Below are 27681 nucleotides of genomic sequence, written 5' to 3'. Positions count from 1 at the left end.
ATATTGAGGATTGTGGGGAATGGGACTGTGGGGAATGGGCGGGTTTGATGAAGGGAGATAGAGACAATTTTGGCTTGGAATCCCCCAGAGGCCTACCCCTCAATGAGAAAGGAAAGAAACTAAGAAAGAGACCAACAAAAGACAAGGAAAAGGGCAAGTATAAACAAGAAGAAGAAGAATTGCAGAAGGGACATGGAAGAGACTTAAGGGTCTCGGACATAAGGCTTCCAGGTTGATGGACTAGATGAAATGGACAGTAAGGACTGACACAATCCGGGACCAGGAAGAAGGGACGTTGGATGAAGATTGGAAGAAAATTTATAAAGAAAATTTTCTATTTGGGGAATTGGCTAAAAATTAATGAATACTAGGGAAAATGTTGGAATGAAACTATATGACTTTAGCAGAAATGATATCAGGAGTAATGTAAATTTGATAACTAAGATTCAAGCTTTAAGGTGTTTTAGGGTAAGATAATGTTAAATTAATTAAGGTAATCTGAATAATAGAATATGGGGAAAGATGGAAAGGATTGGTTGAGTTAATTATTAGATTAAATTAGGTTAGGATAATTTTTTTAACAAAAATTGAGAAAGATGGAAAGAATTTGCTGAAATAACTAATTTAACTAGAATACAAAAAGGGAGGTGTGAGGAAGTCAATGAAACAAGCAAATGGAAGTTTTAGATAGGTAATCTGGGATTTGTGTTGTTTTCTTTTATCTTTTTATCTTTTTGCTGTATTGTTGTATTGGTTTTTGTGTTTTTTCCCTTTTTTCCCCCTTGTCTATTGCAGTGTTGCTTTTTAATGTTTCTTTTTCTTCTTATAATTCTGAAAACTACTAATAAATATTATTATTTTTTTTAAAAAAAAACGAGTCCATGAGCTACTTGCAAAGGACAGAATATGGGCTTTATTTACCTGCAGACTTGGAAGAAACAATATCAAAGGCCATTTGTCTTCCACAGACTAACAAGCCTTCTACTTTCACCAGAGGCACAGGGGGTTCAAAAGATGCAGGGACGTGCAGGGGCCATGAGACCTCTGCATTCTGCACATCATCTAGCACAGTGCTACCCTGTCTAATTGGCTCTATAGGTAGCCAGATGCAAAAAATATATACAAGCAGGGCTGCTCTGTTTTGAATAGTTGTGCAGAGGAGGGCATTTCAGCTGGTGTAGATTGCTGAAATGCCTTCTTCTGTACAACTATGGAAGGGGGTGCCATCCCCTTCTGCACCTACTCATCTGAGGTATAAAGAAGCAGATTTTGCAATGATGCAGGCTACTTTGGCTTCTATAGGATTTCAGCAGCCTAAATTTGTACAAGATTGTAGCCCTTCTGGAAAGTCCCTTTTAATTGATTAATTAAGGTCCCTATTGCTCCTATTTCCCTTTTTCCACATTGCCTGTAGAGCATAAACCTCTAGGCAGGACTCTTTATATTTCCCACCCAGTTATCCCCCCCCCATTTTTTTTCAAAGTTTCAAAAATAAAACACAGTTTTTTACACACACACACACACACACCACAATCAATCTGTACCTTTACGGGGTTCCCTAAACCTCAGGACTCCCCCCCCCCGGCTCCCAATATTTTTCCTCTTTTAACTGCCTCTAATTAATTTACCAGTTATAAGTACTTAATTTACCAGTTATAAGTACTTTGTTGCTATTGTTGCTTTATTGTTAGGGCCTCTTATTAATAACAATATTTATAGCCTACCTTTTCTGCCAAAGGGAATTCAAGGTGCTTGCACCTGTTTTTGTATATTTCAGATGTAAGTGGTACATCGACCTTTTATTAGTGAGTATATAAAGCATTCCCTCTTTTGAGTGCTTGTCTTTGGGGAAGCAAAGTATTTAGAACATAGGAAGTGCCCTGCTAAATTGGACCAAGCACCCATCTAGTCCAGCATCTTGTTCTCACAATGGCCAACCACTGCTATGAGGATGATGAGGATGATGACAGCCAGATGCCTACAGAAAGCTGGCAATGAGCATGGAAAGATGACCTGAGCGTGAGAGCACTCTCTCCATTTGTGATTTTCAGCAACAGGTACACAAAAGCAAACTGCCTCTGATGGTGGAGGTGGAACATTGCCCTTATGGCTAGTTTGAAACCAATAGTTTCATCCTCTATGAATTTGTCTAATCCTCTTTTAAAGCCCTCCAGGTTGGTGGCTATCACTACATTTGCAGGAGAAGCATCCACAGAAATTGTTCTGATATTTGTGGGAGGCCCAGAATTGCTGCACTTTTTCAAAAGTCCCCAAGAAGAAGAAATATAGTAATTTGTGGGTGCTGATCCTATTTGTGAGCTCTTATTTTATCTCCGTTTCTGCACATCACATAGTGATTTTGCTCAGATAACAGCAGAAAAATAGCCTGGGAAATGAGTGTAATCACTAGAGTTAGACGCCATCCACTTGCTTTCTTTTTTGAACATTTCTTTACATTTGGAAAATCTGAAATAAGAGTACGCATTCAGGAAAGCATTTTGTTAAATTGCTAATATTGCTGTTGTGATTCTCCATGCAACAGTTATTTGTAATTTTGTATGTAATTTTAGTTATTGGTCATTAGTCCACTGAGGGCTTTTTTGGCTGACTAGCTTAGAATAAAAAGAAATAATAAGATAGTAAGGGAACAGACAGTAAATCAGTGTACATTTTGAATTTCATTCCAAGCTGGTAAAAGTCACTCCTAGCTTTTGAGGTCACTTGGATTTTTAACGACAGAGGTGGCTCCCAAAGCACCCCTATACTATGAACCTGCTCCTTCAGGCAATTGCCAACTACATGGACTCAGAAACCACCTACTCAGAGAGCCTCTGTCTTGCCAAGATTCAGAGACAGTTTCTTGGCCCTCATCCAGCCACCGCTGAGTCCAGGCACCAGTCCAGGGCTTGCACAGCCTCTCCTGATTTGGATGTCACAGAGAAATAGATTTAGGTGCCATCAGCACACTGATGACGCCTCACCTCAAATCTCCTAACGATGTTAAACAGCACTGGAAACAAGATGGTACCCTGTGCTCCTCACAGCACAACTCTCCGGAAGCCAAAATAAAACCACCCAATGCTCTTCTCTGCAACTGACCCCGGAGATAGGATTGGAACTACAGTAAAAAAATAAAAAAGTGCTTCCAATACCAATCTCACCAGGAGGAGATCATGGTCAATGGTATCAAAAGTCACTGAGAGATCAAGAAAAGACTAACAGGGTTGCACACACCCTCTCCTTCTCCTGATACAGGGCGACCAAGGCTGATTTAGTCCCATAGCCAGGCCTGAACCGGGATGGAGATGGGTCAAGATAATTACAGTAGTTCCATCCAATAAAACTTGCAGTTGTTGTGCATTTAAGCCCCATTCAAATCATTACATACAAACATACAACCGGGATACAAACGGATGTCTACCTCTCTACAGGGCTAACCTAAAACATTTCGTTGCCCAAGGTGACGATGAGATGTTCAGTTGAATCTGACTTTAACGCTGGCTTGGGTGGTATCTTTCTCCATACCAGAGGGCAACAGACTAGTTCTGGTGGATGAAGAGCAAGGTGCATGATCCACACTGGTCTGGCCTCTAGCGGGGGGGGGGGACAGCTGGGCTGCCCCTCACATCGATTGCCTGAGGCAATCCCCCCACTCTTCCTAACAGTAGGGCCAGTCCTGCATATGTGTAAGCAACAGAGGTTAGCTTTTATATATAAGTGTTTGACCCTATATAACTATACAGTGGTACCTCGGGTTACATACGCTTCAGGTTACAGACGCTTCAGGTTACAGACTTCGCTAACCCAGAAATAGTACCTCGGGTTAAGAACTTTGCTTCAGGATGAGAACAGAAATCACGCAGCAGTGGCACGGCGGCAGCAGGAGGCCCCATTAGCTAAAGTGGTGCTTCAGGTTAAGAACAGTTTCAGGTTAAGAACGGACCTCCAGAATAAATTTAGTTCTTAACCCGAGGTACCACAGTCTATACCTATATACATAGGCAGAAAATGCTTCTTTACTTACAAAAGAAAAAGCAAATCAAGGAGCAGTGCGCAGCTTCTTGAAGGATGACCATGTACATTGCTACATGTCTACGCATTTGTCTAGTCACCACCCAAGCAGGCAAAGCAATTCATGCACACATAGACGGAGACAGCAAGCCTGGGGGTCCTATACTCTAAAGTGGCTCACAGTATACTACCCTGCAAATGACCGTAATATCTAATTCTCTTTTAGCAGAAGTGATATTCCTGCAACGCATGACGCTGTGATTGGTTGCCAGGCGATGTTGCTAAGCATAATCTCTCCATCAGTGACAGAAGAGGCTCTGGATGGTATTATGCAGCCACCCACGCAATGTAGCTCATTAAATCCAGCAAGGATTGCATTTATATCTCGCTATCTCCCCACCTCTGAAACACACTAACAACACACCAGCGTCATCTTCAGTGAGAATCTTCCAGTTCCTTTCCGTATTTATTAATCATTTTTTTTATTTTGGGGGAGGGAGGGGGATAGTGTCATAGTTTGTTCTCAGTAGTGATTTATCTAATAAATAGAGATGGGCAGTGACTGAGACTTCCAAAATGCTTGTGGTTTAGCATTACCCCCATTTGTCTTAAAGTGGATTAGGGTGCCCTTTGGCTGCTTTGCCCTTAGCAGCCGAAACAAGTTTGACTTAATGTTATTCCCCAAGCAATGACCAGAGGGAAACCTGCCAGCTCTCGGCTAATGGGTGTCCACAGTGGCGTAGCGTGGGTTGTCAGCACCCGGGGCAAGGCAATTAATTTGCGCCCCCTAACCCGTGGATTTGCGCCCCCTAACCCTAACCCCCAGATGTTGCGCCTGGTGCGGCCGGCCCCCCCTGCACCCCCATGCTACGCCACTGGGTGTCCATAACAATCACATGCCATGACCAATGGGCTGATGGCACTGCAGTCAAGAGCACGGGCTGTGCAAAGCCAAAAGCTGAACATACCCCCGAGGGAAAATGTTATTTGGCGGAAGATATTGTAGATTTGTTTTCAGTCTCATGGGGCTGTCAATTCCCAGAAAAGGTAGGATTGAGCCATTTGAGGGTGACACAAACATCAGTTGAAGCTTTAGCCATTTCACCTCCCTAGTGTTGCAGCTCAACACCCATCACCAAGAACTCTTTGTCATGTGATGACTTCAAGACAGGAACATAGGAAGATGCCTACATAGAGTCAGGTCACTGGTCCATCTAGCTCACTATGGTCTTGGTTGACCAGCCATGGATCTCCAGAGTTTGCAGCAGGGGTCTTTCCAGCCCCACCTGGAGATTCCAGGGACTGAATCTCACATGGCTTAAATGGGGTATTTTGAAGAAGGGCATGATTGGGCCAGCATACAATCCATTGGAATGAATAGCGCTTTTCAGAATCAGATTTAAAACTTAACGTTCCTGGTTCTGGCAGCATAACAACCACATTGTCATATTAGGAACCCAAATTACAACCCTAAATTAGTTAAACAGTCATAGGTCCCACATTCACTTTGTGGAGGACTAACTTCACACCCGGATAGCTCAGCTGGTTAAAGCATGGTGCTGATAATGCCAAGGTTGCAGGTTCGATCCCTGTATGGGAGAGTTGTGTATTCCTGCATTGCAGGGGGTCGGACTAGATGATGCTGAGGATCCCTTCAAACTCTATGATTCTATGACTCTTTATTTGACATCCCTGAGTCTCTCATACAATTAGAATTCTCTCTTCCCTTCCTTCTTCCTCCAGCATACACATACCCAAAATGTCCTGGAGATTACAGACTAAATTCCCCGCACGGTGGATGATCTGGTAAACCTTCCACTTTGGACCACAGGATGGGGCTCACATGACTTAATGTGTGTGTGTGTGTGTGTGTGTGTGTGAGAGAGAGAGAGAGAGAGAGAGAGAGAGAGAGAGAGAGAGCTTAGAAACATAGTAAGGTAAACTGTTGACTAGCCGCTGTCTTCTTGATAGTTATGTTTCCTGTGTGCAGGGCTTCTCTCTCCTTTCAGTCATGTGAACACTATCCTGCCATTCAAAGTGGTAGACTCCAGAACTCAGGTTTACCCCCAACTGAGCATCATCAGTGCAATTCAATGGCCATTGTTGTTTGCTCATGCTAATTATATTGTAGGTGGTTCAGTGAGTCCTGATCAATGAGCAAATCACTCATGTGTTGTGCCAGGAAAAGAAATTAAAGTAGGTCATAAAATCACTGTGTGTTACTTTTCCATTGATCCTTCATATTGAAGGATACCAGAAAGCTAAGCCAGCTAGAGTGAAGCTGCTAATGTTTTTAAAAGTGTACAACCACTCAAACACCTCTTAATTGTTTTAAGGTAAGAAAAAGTAAGAGGCAAGCCCCCCAAAAGACACCCACCTCTCAAAAATACAAAACTAATATGAATTTTGGAGTTTCAGTACAATTCTGGCAGAAAATATAATGAGCCACAGATTTTTCCTTTGTTTTTTTCAAAATTAAAAATTAAAGGTGTCATACACCCACACCAGAGATAGTTGCCTGTAATTTGGCAGGCTACGTCAATCCACTCTAGAATGGCTCCTGTGTCTGCAAATTTTATCTACTTTTGCCAAAAGTGCAACATTTTAAAGCTTCTCATAAAAGTGAATGGGGAACACAGAGCACAGAGTGACTCAGTAACATATCAGATTTTTTTTAAAAAAAGCACAACTACAGATACAATATGACTTCTACAGTATACCAGTATGAAACATATTCACTATAAACAGTTGCTTATAGGAATGACTGCCTGATGCCATATAAACTTGCCTTATTTGAATATCATCTCTGGAGGCCCTGACCTAGATTCCCCTGCTATTGGAGGTTGAAAGGGTAGAGTCTGGGGATAAGAATTTTCTGTAGTGATGCCCCTACTGTGGAACACTCTCCCCAAGGATATTCACTTGGCAGTCCTGATGAGCTATAGGTGCCAGGTTAAAACTATTCAATGTGCCCATAAATTATCATTGATGGTTTTTACTGCCACTTCTGTATTTTATTGCTATGTGGTTTTATGATAATGTTACCATTGCTTTCTGCTGGTTTATTGATCTGCTGTAGTATTGGATTTGATTGTGTTTTTATGATGTTTTTTGTCTATTTTAATTGGAAGTCACCTCAAGAGATTTGTTTTGTTTTAATTGAAAGGTAGCATATTAAATAAAACACCAACCCAAGCTGGTTATACCACTTACTATAAGTATATATGGTTTGTCCAAACTTTGCTTGAAGTCCAAAGAAACACACAATTCCTGGCTAGCAGAGATTGACATTGTCATGAAGAGGTGCAGCTTTTCAAAATAATTCCTGCTATTAGATCTGAGTTTATTGAAAGCTAAGGACATTTTTAAAATCTAGACTGAGCAATGGATCCAAACTACAAGAAAGAAGATTCCACCTAAACATTAGGAAGAACTTCCTGACAGTAAGAGCTGTTCGACAGTGGAATTTGCTGCCAAGGAGTGTGGTGGAGTCTCCTACTTTGGAGGTCTTTAAGCAGAGGCTTGACAACCATATGTCAGGAGTGCTCTGATGGTGTTTCCTGCTTGGCAGGGGGTTGGACTCGATGGCCCTTGTGGTCTCTTCCAACTCTATGATTCTATGATTCTATGATTCTATGATTTGAATCACAAGAAGCATGGCAAGTAGTCAAATCTTCAAAATCTGAAATATTTTAAAATACAAATATGTAGTTGACCGATCAGATAATAATAATATATTGTCCTTTCTTCCAAAGGAGCCCAGGGCAGCAAATACACAAATATTAAAACATCTTAAAACACCTAAAAACCATTCAAGTACAGATGCAGACCGGGAAAGATCTCTACTTCAAAGGCTTGTTGGAAAAGGACAGTTTTCTATAACCTCTATAGCTACAAATCCCATTCTCCCTGATTGGACACAACACTCAGAAGTGTCCTTTCCAAAGAAGGAGGAAAAAATCTTCTCCACTGCTAAGTCCTCTTCACTACTGGTTACCTCCTGCCCCTTACTGAAGATAATTTGCTTTGCTTGGAGAGCATCTCGGATGAATGGCTGGTGGGGGGGGGCACATTTTGAGGTGAATCCAAATTCAAAGGGGGCTGGGCTGGCTAAAAAATGGGCAGAGGCTTTTTGAACTTGGGGAGTTTGTATTCTGAATCTTCTCCCCCTCAACCACTCAGTGCAAATTTGCCCCATCACTATTTGCTATTATAGCTGTTATCCATATTACACTAAATAGGCCCTTAGGTCTGTGAATTAGGCTTTATTTTAAGCAGGCTTGAATCCTGACAGCTCCCTGACTGACAACTGATTGCTATTCCATGCACTACCTACTGCTGAGAATTATTTCTTTCTTTTAAACCAAAACTTCCCTAGCTGGATATGAATTGCTTTCTTGGGCTGGCAGGAGCAACTGAAGCTACCAGACCTTCAGAGTCCAGGGGTTTTCTTTTCATTTGCCTTCTGTCTCGGCAGCCACAGGTTAACCATTAAAAGAAATCTTTAGAGAATTTTAGATTCAGGTTGATCCAGTTGGAGACAAAAATGCCATTGTTAATCCCACAATTTCAATTAGCCATCCAATGAATCATCTGTTCCCCATCCTTCACAGGTTTCTTGTCTGCACAGGAAACTTAATATGTTCTTCTCCTACATTGCCTTATTTAAGTAAAGGAAAGGTGAGTGGTTGCGAGTTCTTACTTGATGTGACAGGGGAAAAATATTACAGGTGTCATTTGTTAACATTTCATTAAAGATGTGGCATTTCATTCTTGTGTATGTCCGGCACAATGAAGATAAACAGTTAGAATCCTTGAATAGACAAGACATCCAGGGCTTCATGAAGTGGCTATTTCATATGTGCACAGAGGCCATTAATTGAACTTTTGTCCTTAGGCTATGCTTTCCTGTGGCTCAAGTGCTCCCCTGTTACACAGTCAAGTGATATTCTTTCTCAGGCAAGACAGAGCTTTAAATTCATCTTAATTGCTATCCCTAGATGTCAACCCACCTCCAACAGTCACTGTTACACTACTAAGCAGTTACTCTTTTGTAACTGTTGTTTCACAGCTTTTCCCAGTCCAAAGATATATGTCTGCCATGATACCTGATCACTGTGTATCGAATAGGAGTATGTGCTGAATATAAGATTCAGTTCAGATCCTGCCTGGAAAGAGGGTTGAATCAACTTGGATCTGAATCAGAAACTTGGCATTTCCAAGCTACGTACCTAGGCCATTAGAGGAAGCATCCATACTGGCAACTGGTGTATATTCTCCATGTGGGAGCTACTTACCCATAGAACCTCCACTTCCCCTGATTCAAACTCAGTTTATTGCATTCAGTCCACCACTGTGTTAAGGCACTGAGCCAGGGCTTGTCCAGTTTCTCCTGAATCAGAGGTTAGCTGCGTGCTTCTACTGGCTATTCCCAATGGTTTCATATACTGTACGTACTTCAGGACCCCTACTGGCCATTCCCAACGGTTTCATATACTGTAGATGTTAAATAACATTCAGGACAAAATGGTGCCCTGAGGAATTCTGTAGTTGAAGGGGCAGTGTTACCTTGCTATTTGTAACAATCTGGAGGCAAAACACATAACTAGGCTTCAGCATTTACTACTACTGCTACCAGTCTCACACCTGAGGGAACCATTACCTTTGTAAAAAAACAAAGAAGCAATTAATATAGTAGTAAAATGAATCCATCTGGAAAGCATACTATTAATTCCAGAACAATTAACTGTTGATTTAAAAAAATTAATGTAAGGGGGTGGAAATCTAAGGAAGTAATAGCAAGCAAAATTCAGAGCAAGCCACATTCTGCTCTTACTATATTAAACATTAAGGCTGCAATCCTATACCCCCATACATGGGAGTAAGCCCCACTGAACTTAATGGGACTCACATAAATAGTATTTATTTACTTATTTTACAGATTTATAAACTGTGCCACACAAAAGCTACTAAAGTGGTGTACAATAAGACAAAAAGAGATAAAATATAAACAATACAGATTATTAAAAAGGAAAAAAAAACCACAAATTATTGCAATTGTGCAATTCATATGCCATAAAATGACTGAGTCATACTTCAGGAAAAGCCTTCTAAAACAAAAATATCTTCAGTGGCTACTAAAATGTCAAGATACTAGGCCCCAGTCTAATTTCAGCTGGTAACTGATTGTAGAGGGCTGGAGTTGCAACACTAAAAGTTCAGTTTATAGTACAAACTAAGTGACCTCTCAGCAGTGTCCCACATGAGGATTGCAGTTGCAAGGAAGGGATATGTGGAGTGAGGCAGTCCCTTAGGTAACTTGGTCCCAAGTTGTTTAGGGACTGCATTTGGGCAGATCAATCCTGAAATGGGAATGGTGGGTGATTCTGTGGCAGAGAATGCCCATGAGGTGCAAGGTAAGGAAAGTAGCTTCTTCTTCTCTCTTTTTTTTTTTTTTGCTGTGGTCAAGTTTAAAAAAACCCAAAACCCTCCCATTGATCACTTTGGGCTGTATCTAACTAACCACTGAAATGAGCAGATGTAAGCCAGCCATGCCTATTAGTTTCAAGGGGTCTACTTTGAGCAGGACTAACATTGGATACAATGTAATAAATAATCTAAACCAGCTCCAGAACTGGTGTAGTTTTGCGACCAGTTTGGGGGAGTGTGATGGAAACAAGGAGACTTAGGAACCTGCAGATCCATGGCCTCCTCTGATACACCCTGTTTTGGCCCCCACCATTGCCCATGGAACAGTGATGGCATTGAAGTTGTCCACCAGGAGACTCCCAGCAACAGACCTCTCTTCTCTGTACATAAACCTCCCTCTCCTGCTGTGGAAGAGATCAATGGGATCCAACAGCTCCTCAGCTGATCTTCCCAGGAGCTTCCTAAAGCTACAGTTTTAAACACAATTAATAGGGAGCAAACTTAATTGAGTACACAAGTGTTTATTTCTCACTAAACACTAAACGTAAAATTTGTATTTCATTTCGCAAAAAAATATAAATCATTCTCTTTATTAATGACCAATATTGCAAATAAGTATATTTTAAGAGCATTTGTTGCAGTAATTTCTCAAGTACCTCCTAAAAAATTGAGACGAGAAGCTCCTAATGTGTTCCTTTGGCTTAAAATGGGAGATGGGGCTTGAGTTAATCCTTGAAAATAAATCACACTTTCTGGGTGCAGTTTCCAACTGGAAGGGCACAAACAATGCAAGAGAAAGGGGAAACAACATGATTTGAGAAGCTAACATTTAAAACAATGGGAGCATTGAGACAGACAGATATTGACATGACACATACTGCTCTTCAGGCCAAGTTAGTCTGGTGGGAGCCCCTAAGTACGTCCCGAAAATAACAATGCATTAAAATGGCACAGAATTTTTATCTGATTCTGGTTATGGCCAACAAAAAGAAGAGATGAGTAAGCAAGACTGCTTTCTTTAGAAATGTTTACTTATATTTGCAATGATGTTTTTAAAGAGAGTTCAGTGCCCTGCTAGGTGGGCACTTTGAAGTGTGTCAGCCCAAATATCACTAAATGATAGATAGATAGATAGATAGATAGATAGATAGATAGATGATAGATAGATAATAAACATATGCACACACACACACACACACACACACACACACATGCTCCTGCCATTTATAAACCCAACACATGGTGAGCCTTTAAATGTCTGGAACAATTTCAAAACAAAACACTGCCTTACAGATGGCTTTGTGGACACAGTTGTAGCAACATAACAGATCTGGTGGAAGAGAGCTTCCAGGGAGAGACTGCTCTTTATAAAGGTTAAGGCATCCAGAACTGCCACTGACATAGGCTGTAACTTTAAGAACCTGTTCTTGAGCTTGCTTGTCACTCCTTCCTTTCTTTTCCCTTGTGTGTCCTGTGTTTTCATATTGTGACCCTGAGGGAAAGGACCACCATACAGGTGATTTTTGTAAGTTGTTATAAGAGGTTTATTGGCTCTTATTAAGGGGGGGTATAAGTAAATTATAAATAAATACCAGAACCTGTAAAATGCAAATTATTAAAATGTTGAAATGGTAACTAAACTAAAGTGGCCGCCGAGACCACAGAACACTGGCCCTGAAAGACCTACATTGGCTCTCAGTACACTTCCGAGCACAGTTCGAAGTGTTGATGCTGACCTTTAAAGCCCAAAACGGCCTCGGCCCAGTATACCTGAAGGAGCATCTCCACCCCCATCGTTCAGCCTGGACGTTGAGGTCCAGCGCTGCCAGTTCCCCCACTGTGCGAAATAAGGTTACAGGGAACCAGGGAGAGGGACTTCTCGGTAGTGGCACCCACCCTGTGGAATGCCCTCCCAACAGATGTCAATGAAATAAACAACTACCGTATTTTTTACTCTATAAGACTCACTTTTTCCCTCCTAAAAGGTAAGGGGAAATGTGTGTGTGTCTTAAGGAGCGAATGCAGGCTGTGCAGCTATTACAGAAGCCAGAACAGGAAGTGGGATTGCTGCTTTCACTGTGCAGCGATCCCTCTTGCTGTTCTGGCTTCTGAGATTCAGAATATATTTTTTCTTGTTTTCCTCCTCCAAAAACTAGGTGCGTCTTGTGGTCTGGGGCATCTTATAGAGCGAAAAATACGGTATCTGACTTTTAGAAGACACCTGAAAGCAGCCCTGTTTAGGGAAGTTTTTAATGTTTGATGTTTTATCATGTTTTTAATATTCTGTTGGGAGCCTCCCAGAATGGCTGGTGGAAACCCAGCCAGATGGGTGGGGTATAAATAACAAATTATTATTATTATTAAAGTCCAGAATACAAAACTATTTAATATCAAATACTAACTAATTGTCCACATTGTAATCATTCTAATTCAGTGGTGTCCAAACTTTTTTCAAAGAGGGCCAGATTTGATGAAGTGAAGGGCCGTGAGGGCCAACCAATGGGCCAACATAAGTTGTTATCCTTTTTTAGGTTTGAAGTTGTTGAGCTTTTTGTATAATTTTATGGTTTTACCCCAAAGTTGTTGAGCTTTATTTAGGGTTAAACCCCCGAAACGGTCTTTGGACATGCCTGCTCTGTTTGGAATTCCTGAAAAACCTTTTATCATTATTCTTTAATGAGGGCTTTGTGACTTGTTGCTACAATTTAGCTTTCATTAGTGTAACAGATCCTTCATAAATTTTTCAGAGGTGAAAATGAGCATTTACCAAAAAAAAAAGCCAGCTGCTGGGCCTAATTTGACAATTAAATTGGATGATGTTTTGTGATGTCTGACAAACATTTGAGTATTGGATTAGAAAATGCAGGGGGGAAATCACTCAAAGAGGTACTGGCTATATACCACAGCCAAGCCTATTCTTATAAGACAGAAGTATATTAAGTCATCCTTGAGAGTCCATGAGAAACTGTACATTAAATACCCCCTATGCCTTGATATCTCATTAAAAAAATAGGGGTTAATCAAAATGATTTCCATCATCACCAGGAGAGGACTGCACAGAAAAACAACAAAAGATCCAAGTTAACAGCAAAGGGAGTTTCAAAATCCCCAACTGGGTAAAATCTGAAGAGAGTGTTTCTCATAGGCACCACTGCCTGAGAAACTGCTTTATTATAAACCTACAAAGAGCCTAATGAATCAGGCCAATGGCAAATCTAGTCCAGCGTCCTGTTCTTACAGTGGCCAACTAGATGCCTGTGGAAAACCTGCAAGCAGGACCTGAGCATAAGAGCATTCTCCTCTCCTGCAATTTCTGGCAACTGGTATTCAGAAGCATGACTGGCTCTGACCATAGAGGCAGAGCATAGCCATCATGGCTAGTAGCCATTGTTATACCCTTCTCTTCCATGAATTTGTCTCATCCTCTTTTAGTCATCTAAAGGCCATCAGTGCCTCCTGTGGGAGTGAGTTCCATAGTTTAACCACGTACTGTGTGAAGAGGAATTTTCTTTTATCCGTCCTGAATCATCCAACATTTGGCTTCATTGGATGTATATGAGTTCTAGTGTTATGAGACAAGGAGATGAACCTTGAGGACCCAGGGATAGAGGATTTGCTACTTAAAATAGGGTATTCCTCTGGTGACATTATTCATCATCAAATATATCCAGCCACCATTCCATCAAGGTGTCCCCACCGACTTCACTCATGCTCCTGAGGTCCTAATGTGGAATGTGAACATGAAGGCTGCAATCCTCTGCACACTTACATGGGAGTAAACTTCATTGACCTCTGTTGTATTTTGTTCCACACATGATCAGGTTTCAAGAGGGTCTGACATATTAAATCTCTCTCCCCATTCCTCTCTAGTCTAGAGTGCTTAATCGCCTTGAATGTCAAGGGCATCTAGCTATGAAAACAGGCTATTCTGTCACATCTCTCCTGCTGCCTGCTCCCCATCCCCAGTTGGGCTTTTGAAAATTAAAGAGGAAGGATGAAAAGCCTTTCCAAGGTAATATCCCCCAAAATTTCCTGTCATCTTTTTACCTTGAGCTTGCTCTGACAGGCTGTGAAAAAGCAAAGAAGCAAGTGTCGGCGCCAGCATCCCTGTCACACCAATGGCTGTGAAAATCTAGCCTGGCCAGTGCTGTGAGTTGTGCTGCTTGGCTCATCATAATAGAATCTCTTGTCCAATCAACATCCTGGAATCGTCTTCCTCACCGCCCCCCCCAACCACCACCACCCCAACAGAGGCATCAGATTGTTTCTTACTCACCATGTCATAAACATTCAAAATCACTGGTTCATTTGCCATTGTGGATTGCAGCGAAGGCTGGATTTTAAGCCTTTAAATCCCTGCCAGATGTGGCAATGCCCAAAGGGATGGGGGTCTTTCTTTCTTTCACTCTTATCTGCACAGGGAAGAAATGCTTGTGTGAAGAATAGTCAGTTGTGATGGGGATGTCAAAGAAGGGCTTCCCCCGCCCTTTGATGCCAATTTTTTTGGGTGAAGATGCTCCCCTTTCACCTCCGAACAGAACATTCAATCTTTTGCTTGCTTTCGTCTTTTAATACTGCAGCTGATTGATGTGGCAGCGTTTGTACAGCATGCTCAAGCCAGACCCCGTCCTGCCTCTCTCCTAACTGCAAATCCCAAACAGCACCAAAGGGCTGGATTGTTTGCGTTGTGGATGAACCCTTGTCCTAAATCTCTCAGAATGGGGGGGACCACAGAAAGGAGACGAGAGGATTAAAGGCTGGGTGGGGGGAAGAATCCGGAGCAGACTTTCAGCCAAAGTATAAATATTTATAATGAAGTTCAAAGTGTGGAGTGACATTGGGAGCGGGGAGGTGCTCTAGTAAAGAGTAAAAAAATAATAATAAAACACCTTAAAGTGAAGCTTAGCACCAGGTTTCTAGACTAGAACAGCTCTCTGGCAAGCATTGCACACAAAATAAGAGCTCATCTATGCAACACAGAGAGCCTTTAAATTCAGCTAGGGAGAAAGCAGTAACACAACATTGCTTCCTAGGGGTCTCTTCTCTGTTCCCAAAGTTTCGGCACCTGCGGGAGCTCTCCAGGGTCCTGAGAGTTACGTCTTAACACCTTGGCTCTTCAAGGAATGTGTAGCAAACAAGCCATCTCATGATATTTCTTTGAAAAAAGCAAGAAAAGGCTGGGATAACTCTTTGAGGCTTTGGTGGTGGGGACGACCCATACTCAGTAGGGGGATGAGTTTTCTTAAAGGGAAGCTGGACGTGAACAAAAGCATTTAGTTCAGCCTCTGGAGCGGTTCGTCGGAGGAGCTGTCCAGAGTGCTGAAGTCCCTCGCGCCGTCCATTCCACGGAGCCGCACTCTGGAGACCCGTTGACGAGAATCGCGCGCAAAGAGCTTTCCAGATGCTGACGAGAGGACAGCAGTGACCCGGAAAATCCTGAGCGCAAAGACTTTGCTCTTCTCAGCACTTTGCACTGGAGGCTCAGACCCCTGATTTCTGCGCCAGCTCGCCTCAACAGAAACATCCCTTGGTGGCTGGAAAGAGCAGAAGAGTTCCACTCCATCTTCTCCGAAGATGATGCATCTCCGAAGGGAGACGATTCGACAACCAGGAGCTGGCGAAGGAGGTCAGTCACAGCAACTGAGACTTCTCGCAGAGGGAGGTGGGGAGAGGGAGGGAGGGTGTTGTGGACTTTCTCCTATCCCGTCGCTAGTTAGGGCTGCGGGGGTGTAGCGGGACTGTGCATCCTTGCCGGAGACTCGCAAATCCCGTTCAAATTGGACCTGGAGGCCAGAGTAAAGTATGAATCCATTGCGGTATATTTCTTCCTGTGATCGCTCCTCCCTCCCCTTCCCAAAAAAACATAGTGGGATGTGCAATCAAGAGATAGGAAAGGGGGGGGGAATAAGGAAAGAGGGTGGTCTTTCTGTGTCCGGTGAATTTCAGGGAGGGGAGTAAGCTGACCTGAAAGCTGGGGAAGCGCAGATCCTGCTTGGAGTAGCCCAAAAAGGGAGCTGGGATTACCTCATCTGAGTTGGAGGCGTAGCTGAGGCTGGCTGCCAGCTTGCAGCCAACCACATCTGAATGAAAATTGCAGAGAGCCTGTTACATCAGCATAGCCCAGCATTCCCTGGTCTTTCGCAGGCAACAGCTGAATGCTTTCCCCCAGCTGCATGCGGACCATTCAACAGAAGAGAGAGAGAGAGAGAGAGAGAGAGAGAGAGAGAGCCTTCCTACCTTCCATTTGAGGAATGGCAAGATCCAGCAGGCATATTGATGCTGAGGATAAAAGGTCCGGCTCACCTGCCTAAGCCACCACCACCCCCCGCCCTCCCGCCCCCGCGCTTCTCTGTTCTGAACGAGGGGAGACCCATTTTATTCTTCTGCAGCTTTTTCTACAGAGAGGGCACATTTCAGTGGATTTATCAGGATGATGGAGATGATTTTATGCACCACTACTTAAAAAAAAGGAGGGGTGTTCTGAATTAGAATACAGGACTGACAGGGACTCATTAATCCAAATGAATGCTTAGAATGTATAAGATGCAAGGACGTGCTTCATGGGTTGTACGCGGAGGTCTCTCTCTCTCTCTCTCTCTCTCTCTGTGTGTGTGTGTGTTTGTGTACAGCCTACATCCCATCTGTTGGGTTACTCATTAAATCCAAGGATGCAATCCTGCTCCTGCTGAGCTCAATGGCAAAACTCCCTAGCTTACAATGGAGATGGCTTGGATCCCAAACTCCTAGTGTTGTGATTGGTTGGTTGGTTGGTTGGTTGGTTGGTTGGTTGTAATATCCTATGTAACATCATACTCTCTTGGACTGAATAATTTTGACCTAACATTTTTTTGTTTCTGTTCCCAGCCCCTTTTCCTTCTGCAGCTAAAGTTGTTTTGTGAAATATCGTCTTCAGGGTGACAGCACAGGATCTTTGAGTGCCATCCAAGAGTGAAATACGACTGGAGAACCTGGGAAATGTGGATTCTACAGCCAGCCATCCATCCTGCCCCCTTGAGATTGCAGAGGAACAGCTCAGTCTAACCACTGCAAGCCACTCAGTCCACCCAGCCACTTTCTTTGATGCTCTGTCAGGTTAATGCAGGCTGCAATAGGCAGCACTGGTTTGAATTAACAGGAATAATAAAGGCTGACACAGGCTATGTGCATTGGAATTCTCACTGGAGCAGACTTTCATCTGAGGTTTGGTGGGAGAGGCTGAAAAGGGGTGAATTTCACTCCCTCACCCCCAGCCCTCACTTCAAATCTGGAAGCTGGAAAAAATCTCAGGCAGAGGCAGCAAGCTTCTGAATGCCAGTTGCAGGAAAGCACTGAAGGGGGGAGTACAGTCATACCTCAGGTTACAGACGCTTCAGGTTGCACGTTTTTGGGTTGCGCACTGTGCCGAACCCAGAAGTACTGGAACGGGTTACTTCTGGGTTTTGGTGCTTGTGCATGCGCAGAAGTGTCGAATCGTGACCCGTATGTGCGCAGATGCGGCGCTGCAGGTTGCGAATGCTGGGGGTTGCGAGCGTGCCTCCTGCACGGATCACGTTCGCAACCTGAGCGTCCACTGTACTCTTGTGCTTGAATCCTGCATGCTAGTTTCTCACAGGCATCTGGTTGGCTACTGTGAGAACAGGATACTGGACTAGATGTGCTATTGTCCTGATATAGCAGGCTCTTCTTATGTTCTTAAAGAAGCTGGATAAAAATCTCAGTTGGGCAGGGGAAGCAGGGAAGACATAAGAAAGTGCCTTACACCAAGTCAGACAATTGATCTAGCACAGTCCTATCAACACAAGCTGGCAGCTGTCCGGGCTTTCAGACAGGGAACATTACCACTCCTACCTGGAAATGTCAGGGGAAAGGTGCTACTACACTAGCTTCCCAGGCAATGGGTTGCTGTTACTTACTGGGAGAGAGCTGGGGTGGTGGCGAAGAGGAAGCTGGTGCAGTGCAAATGCACCAGCAGAGCCACCAATCTGGTGCTTCCGCTAATGTATTTCCACTGCACTGAACTCCTCAACACCTCTATAGCAACCCACTGTTGGGAGGCTGCCCCACCCAGTGAGCTGCTTCTGTTTTCACCATCCCTAACCATTCACCATGCTCTCTGGGGCTAATGAAACTTATATTCTAATGATCTCTGGAGGGCATCGGGTTGGGCTCTGATTTGGTTGCAATCTAATGGCAGTGTACCGCCCTTGAATTGTGCTTCAAGGACTTCGAACTGAAAGCCTTGATTTCAAGTTGCATCTCAGTATCTATTTATTTGTTGCATTTAAATTCTGAGTACTAGGGTAAAACTCTGTGAATAAAATGTCAACAAAAACACATCCATTAAGCAACAAAACATTAAAACAAGATAAATAAATTGATGCCTAAAACTGCCACAATCAAAATACGAAAACTATCAGTTAAATGGCAAGTAGAAGAGAATTTTTAAAATAAAGCTATCAAGGAGGGGGCCAAAGGTAGTACCCATGGGAGGAAGTTCCAGATATGTGAGGCCATCACTGAAAAGGCCTTGCCCCTGCCAACAGCTTGTCCTTAACAGAGGACTAGAGAGCTCAGCTTGTGAGGTTGATCTCACAAGTGGTGAATTCACTAAGCACCAATGAACAAGTCATTATCTCTTCATCTGCAAAATGAGAAGAACAGGAAACAAAAGTGAACAGGTGGAAATGGTCATACTTTTTGGAAGGTTCAATGAATATTTTGCCACTGCCATGGCCACCATGATCCAAGCTCCCATTTTGAACCAGAATTTATTATTTTGAGCCAATCTATCCAGTCTAATAACACCACACTCTATTAGGAGAAAGGGAGAATTTAAACTTATGCTGAAATGTTAACTAGACTGTTCATTATCTAACTACTGGAGGGTGTTTTTTTAGAGTTACAATGAAGAACTAAACGGTGCATGAAACTGTAACTGTCAGTTCAATCCTATACATGTTGCCTCTGCAGTAAGCCTAACTGAGTTCAAATGGACTTACTCCCAGGTAAAAGTGTATAGGATTGCAGCCAATGTCTGTCTTGTCAAGGAAGGGTGGTATTTTTGTTACAATCTTTATCAGGGACACTGTAAAACAAAGCAACACTATGCTTTATATGTGGTCTGTTAATATGTGATTTTTAAAATAGAATTATTGCTGACATTCAGGTAACTCTAACTTAACTTTGTCTTAATGAAGTGGGCTTTGTCTGCATATTAGAACACAAACAGTGAAGCTCCTGGTTAAATTTTGTAAAGTGGGTGTTTAAAGTAGGTTTTGACAGTAATATGAACTTAGAGTATATAACCTCTAATAGCTTCCAAGAAACCATTACTGTTAATTAACAGATTGCATGCTGTGTGCAATGCTGGCAGTTGCTTCCTTTTCTCAGTATTATGAAGATTTTAGATACTTACCCCCTCCTTTAGCACCCATTAAGCTATTTGCATGCTCTGTTGTTTTATTTGTGATTTTTATATACCACCCTTCCTTGACAAGACAGTTTACTACATAGCAACATAATAATAAACAATATAATGTACCTACATCATAGCCATAAAACAGAAATAATATAATTATAACACGTCTTTCTGAAATTAGCCAGGCTTCATCCTCTCAGAAAGAGCAACCGTGCCTAGAATTTGCATTAAATTCTGTCCCAAATTTAAATATTAATGAATTGCTTTAATAACAACAACAACAATAAAAGACACAATGAAAGGTTCTCTGCACAAAACGCTCTAGATGGATCTACCTGAAATTTGGTAGACCTAATCCAGGGGGGTAGGGGGGCTCATTTGCCTTCAAATTTCATCCACTTGTCTGAAAAAGAGAAAGTTATGGCTGTTTTCAGACTCCCCATCCCTAGTGAATCTCAAGCATAGGAAAACTTCAGAGATGGGTGCTTGTTAGAAATTTTCACTTTGTGCAGAGAATAGAAGGGGTGTAAATTGGAAGGATTTCCTCTTGGGTTCCTGTTAGACAGATTAAACTAAAGAGAAGATGCTGTTGTGTTTTGGGAAGCGGTCTGCTTGAGGTGCGCCTATTCTGGGGGGACAAAGGTATTTCTGAACTTTCTCTCATCAGGTTAGGTCATATTTTCTTGCTCTTCACTTTCAGGAAGCTGGAGGGAGACTGTGCCCTTTGGGTACTGAAGCACAGTGAAGTCTGTAAATCCAGCGGCAACTAGGGCTGCAGCTCAGCAGTAGAGCATCTGTCTTGCAGGCTGAAGGTCCAGGGTTCAATCTTCAGGTAGGACTGGGAAAGATTCCCTGTCTGAAATCCTGGGCTGCTGCTACCAGCCAGTCTAGACACTACTGAGTTAGATAGACCAATGATCTGACTCCGTGTGGCAGCCTCCTGTGTTGAATTGGAGGATAGTGCAGCACTGAAGCTAGGTGGCTTTCATAACCATTCGGATCCTGGCCTTTCTTATTTCTGCCCATTTGTGAAACAAAATGAAACTCATTTCTCCAAAGTACAACGTATTTGCCTTGTCCAATTCTAGTGCTGTGCAAAACCACTCTCTCCTTCACCTCTCTCCAAATCTCTATGCTTGAAACTGAAGTTGACATCGTCACTCTGAATCTTGCAGGCTTATCTGTCTTTCAGAATGACAGCTTAGCAGCATGTCAAGATGAATCTTCATATATTTCTAGGGACAATGGTATTTCTGAACTTTCTCTTATCAGCTTAGGCCACATTTTATTGCGCTGGGCTTTCATAAACTGAGAGAGAGCGAGAGAGAGAGAGCGCACAGTTTGGGTACAGAAACACACTGCAGCCTACAAAAATTCAAGTTTAGTTATATATGATTTGGAAAGAACATCTGGCAACTGTTTTCTAAGTGGATTCCCAACTTATCATTCTGATGCAATGTAACTTTTCTATACCTTTTTTAATGCTATACCATAAATTTTCAAACTCTCATGATATACTTTTGCATAGGGATGGACAAATCTTTCATCTTTGATTTCTCTCAGTTTGATTCCCCCCCCAAAAAAAAACTTTCTTTTTAAATCTTTCTCCACATTTCTGTAGCTATTTATTTATTTATTTATTTATTTATTTTAAACAAGCCTCATTAAAAGTAGACAAATCAGGCCAAAAAGTTCATATTGTTCTAAATGTTAAAACTTTTACCACTGCTATTACTACTACTACTTTTCTGACAACAGGAAGTGCCGCTTGTTTTACTCCACCATGGACTGGCAGTCTAAATGGCAAACACACTTCTCGTTTTTAATACTATTATTTTGCTAAAGCTATGAAAGATGACTTCATTAGAAGCAGCGACTTTAGCCCTGCAATACCTGCCAAACATCTCCTTGGGAAAACCAAGTTCTACATTAGTTTCATTTAAATACACTTAACGGGGCAACATTCCTTTCAGACTTTGTGAGACAAACCATTGGGTAGAACTACTCTGTCTCCACCTGCTGGCAAATCTATATGTCATCCGATGGCCCTTGCTTTGCCTCATGGTTAGATCAGGTGGTAGATCAGCAGAGGCTTTAATTTTTAAAGCACACACTGGTCACCTGTTAAGAACAGCAGCAGCAGCAACAACAATCACAGCTGTCTATTCTAGAAGTTAAGGAAGCATGGATTACTGTAGCCAGGTCTGACCTCTCTAGGAAATGGGACAACTGCCTCATCAGCCATCAGATAATGCTTAGTCACTGTGACCACCAGATCATCTAGGAGTGGTGCTACATCAAGAAGCATCTACCCAAGCATCAAAGTTGATTTTTTTATATATATAGTAGCATCACCCCATCCAAAACAGGATATGCACTTACTCCCAGATCAGGTGTCCCACTAAACCAGACATTCCTCTGTTTCTTCTGAATTAAGTTTCAGATTGTTTTCTCTCATCCACTCCCATAAAGTTAATTCCACTGCATCCCTAGGATCTGAAAGAAATGAGAGACAGAGCCGAGTGTCATCAGCATACTGATGAGTCCACAGCCCAATTTCAGGACAACCTTACCAAGCAGACGTGGAAGCATTTGAGGGATGAGATCAAAATGTTGTGGCGCAATGAAAGCCAAAGGAAGATTGGTAACCTTCTACCACAAGCGTGCGGAATCTTTGAGCCTCCAGGTGTTGCTGAACTACAACTCCCATCAGCATCAGAAATAATGGCCAAGGATAATGGAAGTTGCAATTCAGCAACACCTGGAGGGACAAAGGTTCCCCACACCTGCTTTTGAAGACCAGTAGTCCCCCAGTATCACCTTGTGGGACCTATCCTCCAGAGATGAGCAGAGCCACATGGCTCTGGGGTCTGGCAAACTCATCCATAAATTGGCACATAAGAATTCCGTGATCAATGGCATCAAAAGGATCTGGAGCAGCCTTTCTCAGCCTTGGGTCTCCAGATGTCCTGCTATGGATGATGGAAGTTGTAGTCCAACAACATCTGAGGATCCGAGGTTGAGAAAGGCTGATCTAGAGAAGGTTTCCCAAACTTAGGTCTCCAGCTGTTTTTGGACTACAACTCCCATCATCCCTAGCTAGCAGGACCAGTGTTCAAGGATGATGAGAACTGTAGTCTAAAAACAGCTGGGGACTCAAGTTGGGAAACCCTGATCTTGAGACTCAAACAGGGACTTGAAAATCAACAGGAGAGATAGGTAGCAAAACATCCCCAGTTGATTCTATAAGGCAGTCACAGGACATAGAAATGGATATGGTCTTGTGCATAGGAAGTCTGCTCACGTTTACTCCAAAGTAGTTCTCACTGTGTTCAGTTGGGGTAGTGTGTGTATTCTTTGGTATGTAAATAAAATGCTGATTGCTGGCTTCAAAGCAAAGGCAAACAAGAACAAGGCTTCCTTAGTTTTGTTAGGAATTCTGGGTCTGCAACTACCAATGGCATGCCATTACTGGTTGTTGTGGCACACCCCTTTAAGTGAAGAACAATGAAGCCTGCAATTTAAAGGATGTGTTTGTACATTGAGGAGAAATGTTTGGAGCTGAATGAAAAGGCAGAGTTTACGCTTGAGTACAGCTTGTTGTGCCATTCCAGCTGAGCTGCATCAAATGCAGACAACGGGAGTCGTCAAGAAAAAGCAACCTGTGACTCACCTTCCATGGTCCCAGTGAGGTAAAGTCACATGGGAAGTAGGATGGAGTCCTGTAATTTAGAACTGCCAAGACATCCTCCATCTACAATGAAAACAAACGACGAAGGGATGCTATTGGTTTGAGTAGAAAGGATTTTCAAATGACTTACTTTGGAGCATTTCCATTGAAGTCAATGGGGCTACTCTGGCTTTAAACATCATTTAAGGAACACAGCAAGTCCTGAACCCTGTGCTAATAATAATAATAATAATAATAATAATAATAATAATAATAATAATAATAATAATTTTTATTTATATCCTGCCCTCCCCAGCCGAAGCCGGGCTCAGGGCGGCTAACAACAATAAAACAGTACAAAAGTACAGCATAAACAACACTCTAAAATCATTCATTATAAAATTAATTAATTCAAGCCACTGGCAACCATTGGGCCAGAGCTCCGCGAAGATTGCCGAGGGAGGGAGTCAGGCTGTGCCCTGGCCAAAGGCCTGGTGGAACAGCTCTGTCTTGCAGGCCCTGCGGAAAGATGTCAAGTCCCGCAGGGCCCTGGTCTCTTGTGACAGAGTGTTCCACCAGATCGGAGCCACGGCCGAAAATGCCCTGGCTCTAGTTGAGGCCAGCCTAACTTCTCTGTGGCCTGGGACCTTCAAGATGTTTTTATTTGAAGACCGTAAGTTTCTCTGTGGGGCATACCAGGAGAGGCGGTCCCGTAGGTACAAGGGTCCTAGGCCGTATAGGGCTTTAAAGGTTAAAACCAGCACCTTAAACCTGATCCTGTACTCCACCGGGAGCCAGTGCAGCTGGTATAGCACCGGGTGAATGTGATCTCGCAGCGAAGACCTCGTAAGGAGTCTCGCTGCAGCATTCTGCACCCGAGTTACAATAATCCAGTCTGGAGGTGACCGTCGCGTGGATCACAGTGTCTAGGTCAGGGCGAGAGAGGTAAGGAGCCAACTGCTTAGCTTGGCGGAGATGGAAAAATGCCGCCTTTGTTATAGCTGCAATCTGCGCCTCCATGGAAAACTCTTAACGGACGGTGCTGGCACTAATTGCACCCCCGCAAGAGATGGGAGTTGCCCCCCCCAATCCTATATCGCCCCGTCCCAGCCACAGGACCTCTGGAGCAGCCTGAAATCTGGGATGGGAATTTGTGGCCCTGAAGATGTCCCAGCAGCCTCAGCCAGCATGATCAATGGTCAGGGATTATGGAACAACATCTGGAGGTCCACAGGTCCCCAACCCTTGTCTTAAACATTGTTGGGGGGTATGCAAAAAGCAGAAGGAAAAACCCTGCCAAGGAAGATATATTTGAAGGGTTCAAAATTTTAATTTAGTACATTTAATTTCAATGGAAGGCTCTATTCTGAATTAAGTTCAAATGCAGTCTAGACCTCAGTTTTTATTATTATATATATCTTGCACAAGAGGTAGAAATCAGATCCTAACTGTTAAATTATTCTAACTATTGAGCAGTATGAAAGGAGGAACTGCTGGTTACATTGACTGTGAAACAAAAGTAATGCTAATAGGAAATAATGTGATCTTTCTCTCTGGTACAATTGTATGCATCCATCTGCAGAGTAACCTGGGGTTAATGTAAGTGCATTTAGCTTTCATTATTTTATTTGTCAGCTACAGAAAGCAGATCAGCCCTGGAGAGGCTGCTGTGCTAACACAATTTGCTTTTCTTTGCAAAGATTGCATGGCTGCTTTGTGTCATATTATACTGAAGTGAAGTGAGATAAGAGGGAAATGATTTTCCTTAACCATTGCTCCTTTTAATCCACAGAGGATTATATCTGGCAATCTAATTGCAGGTCATACAAATATGCACACTCATAGACCGGAACAGAGGTTCTCAAACTTTCAAGCCCCATGGCCCACCTGAGAAGGCTGAAAATTACTGAGGCCCAGAGGGTGGCATAATCTGATGGTGATTACAGGCATCGTTTTCTACTGATATCTTATCCATCTTTGGAAATTGGTAAATGCTTTACCACAGCATTTTCCTTGCAGCAAGGTGTTCCATAGCTCAGCTTTCCACAAGTTAAGTACGACATTGCTCTGGGTGTATTGTGACTTCCTGCCCTCCCCCTTTCAGGCAGAATTTGCTAATCCAGAGGCTTTAAGTGGAGACCTCCCTTTTATATACAGTGGTACCTTGGGTTAAGAACTTAATTCATTCCGGAGGTCCGTTCTTAACCTGAAACTGTTCTTAAACTGAGGTACCACTTTAGCTAATGGGGCCTCCTGCTGATGCCACGCCGCTGCCACGCGATTTCTGTTCTCATCCTGAAGCAAAGTTCTTAACCTGAGGTACTATTTCTGGGTTAGCAAAAAAAATTGCTCTTTCCTGTCTCCTATCTCTGATTAACAATGTTCTCAAGTGCTACTCTGGCGTCACACCAGTGAAGCTGGCAAAAAAATCATGTCGGCTTCTCATTTTTATTCACCCAGGAGACATTTCTGAGAGTCCCTCCTCTATCCGGAAGGATGTGGATGTTCTTATCTGAATGGATAAACCCTATGAAACTGGTGAGCCTCTTTGCTGAACTATTGCTGTTCATTGGTCTGGCTGTGAACCAGTCAATGTAGTATTTCTTCTTTTTTTTTTTTATAAAATTTTTATTGGGTTTTCACATTTTATATAGACAAAGACAAAAACACAAACAACATAAAAACAAACAAACAGAAAAGTAAAACAACAAACATATATAGTTTCCAGAAAAAACTTATTTTCTAACCCTGGTCATTGACTTCCCCCCACCCCCTCCCTTGCATCCCTATTCCCAAATTTGTATCAGCAAATTGGCATTTCCTTATCCATCTTAATATTAGTCCTTTATATATATAAAAAAGCAAAATTAAATTTATTCTAAGTTGGACCTCAGTTCCCTTCCAACGATTTCCCATTTTGTCTTAAATAATAGTCTTGTTAGCTAAATCCCATAGTCTTAAGTGTTGTTGAAACTAGATTCTTCCCTCCCTCCCTTCCCCGGTTTGTGTCCCTTCCGAAAACATGTCCAAAATAGCAATTATTAGCCCGGATTCCTTACGTCCGAGGCTCTCAAATCTCTTTCAGTCCCTCTCCGCCGGCCTAGTTGGCAATCCTTTATGTCGGTCTTCACGTCTCGAAAGAGTTCTTTCACAGTCAGTCCAAAATCTCTTCCCATATTTTCAAGCAACTGCTGAGGAATTTCCACAAGGCATGAATTTTGAACATAATCAAAGTCAGAGTCTATGTGGAGGCCCCAATTATATTTCTTTATTTTAAATTCCTTAATTTCATGAATTCCCAGGGCCTCCACTTTCATCTTCTGGATCTTTCGTAGATTTGTAGTAGGTTCAGTCCAATAGTCTCCTTGTTTATATTCCACAGATGTCAGCTTCTGGACAATATTTTCCCATTTCAGTTCTTCTCTTTCTTGTTTTGTCTTCTCCTCTTCTTTGGTTATCATTTCCGGCTCAGCTGTGGATTCTTTCTCAGCCAGGTTCTCATTACATTGAACAGAACTACTTGTTTCAGGATTCAAGGTCATCAATTGTTCACTCATAGCCGTAGTCTGTTCCTGTAAGATTCCAACCAAATAAAACATCCTTTCGATTTCTCCCAGTATCTTTCCATCCACAGCCATTGTAATTCCACAGATTTCCCCCTAGAGGGAATCTGGTTACTTAGTGTTCTTTTCTCCAACAGTCCTCTGTCTTATTATTGATTCTTTGTTTCCAACAATTTTAATTCAATTGTAACTCCTTTTAATCCAGAGGGGTCTTAAGTAGCAATTTTTCTAATATTAACAGTCCGTTTGACAGCTTTGACAGCTGTCAAACTCTGCTCTTCTTATCCCAGCTCCAAAGTAGGACACTCCCGGGCCCGGGAGGGGGGGGGTTGCTTACAACAGAAATATACCCCTTCCAACACTCCTCTCTCCTGCTCAAAAAAAATCTTTTCCAAATCTTGGAAGTTACTGTCTTTTTAAACTCACCCTTTACAGGGTAGGCACTCCAGCTTAGTTCTTCTATCGTTGCTCTGGATCGTCTGCAAGGGGGGGGGTGCGGACTTCCTTTTAACACATCCCCCGATCGTCTCAAATTCAATAGGTAAAATTCTTAGAATCCAAATTCAATTAACTCACGGGTTCTTTTTCCC

General features: G+C 42.6%; 1 protein-coding gene and 1 long non-coding RNA gene across 2 annotated transcripts in view; one reads left to right on the top strand and one right to left on the bottom strand.

Annotated features, from left to right (window-relative positions):
* LOC309534743 (deubiquitinase DESI2-like) overlaps positions 1-14843 on the bottom strand; it is a 49088-nt gene extending 34245 nt beyond the window's left edge. Inside the window, exon 1 of the mRNA XM_082227060.1 lies at positions 14717-14843. Within this exon, the coding sequence (XP_082083186.1) occupies positions 14717-14755 (39 nt within the window). The 5' untranslated portion in view covers positions 14756-14843. The remainder of the gene's footprint in view (positions 1-14716) is intronic.
* A 1117-nt stretch (positions 14844-15960) lies between these two features.
* On the top strand, positions 15961-17600 carry LOC309535018. The gene is made up of 2 exons (XR_014220971.1): positions 15961-16066; positions 17305-17600. It is a non-coding gene; the product is annotated as an uncharacterized lncRNA (long non-coding RNA).
* Positions 17601-27681: the final 10081 nt, after the last annotated feature.

Source organism: Podarcis vaucheri (genome assembly GCF_965113315.1).
Source record: "Podarcis vaucheri genome assembly, chromosome: 1".
In the NCBI taxonomy this organism is placed as follows: Eukaryota; Metazoa; Chordata; class Lepidosauria; order Squamata; family Lacertidae; genus Podarcis; species Podarcis vaucheri.
This window is presented reverse-complemented; position numbering and strand designations above follow the sequence as displayed.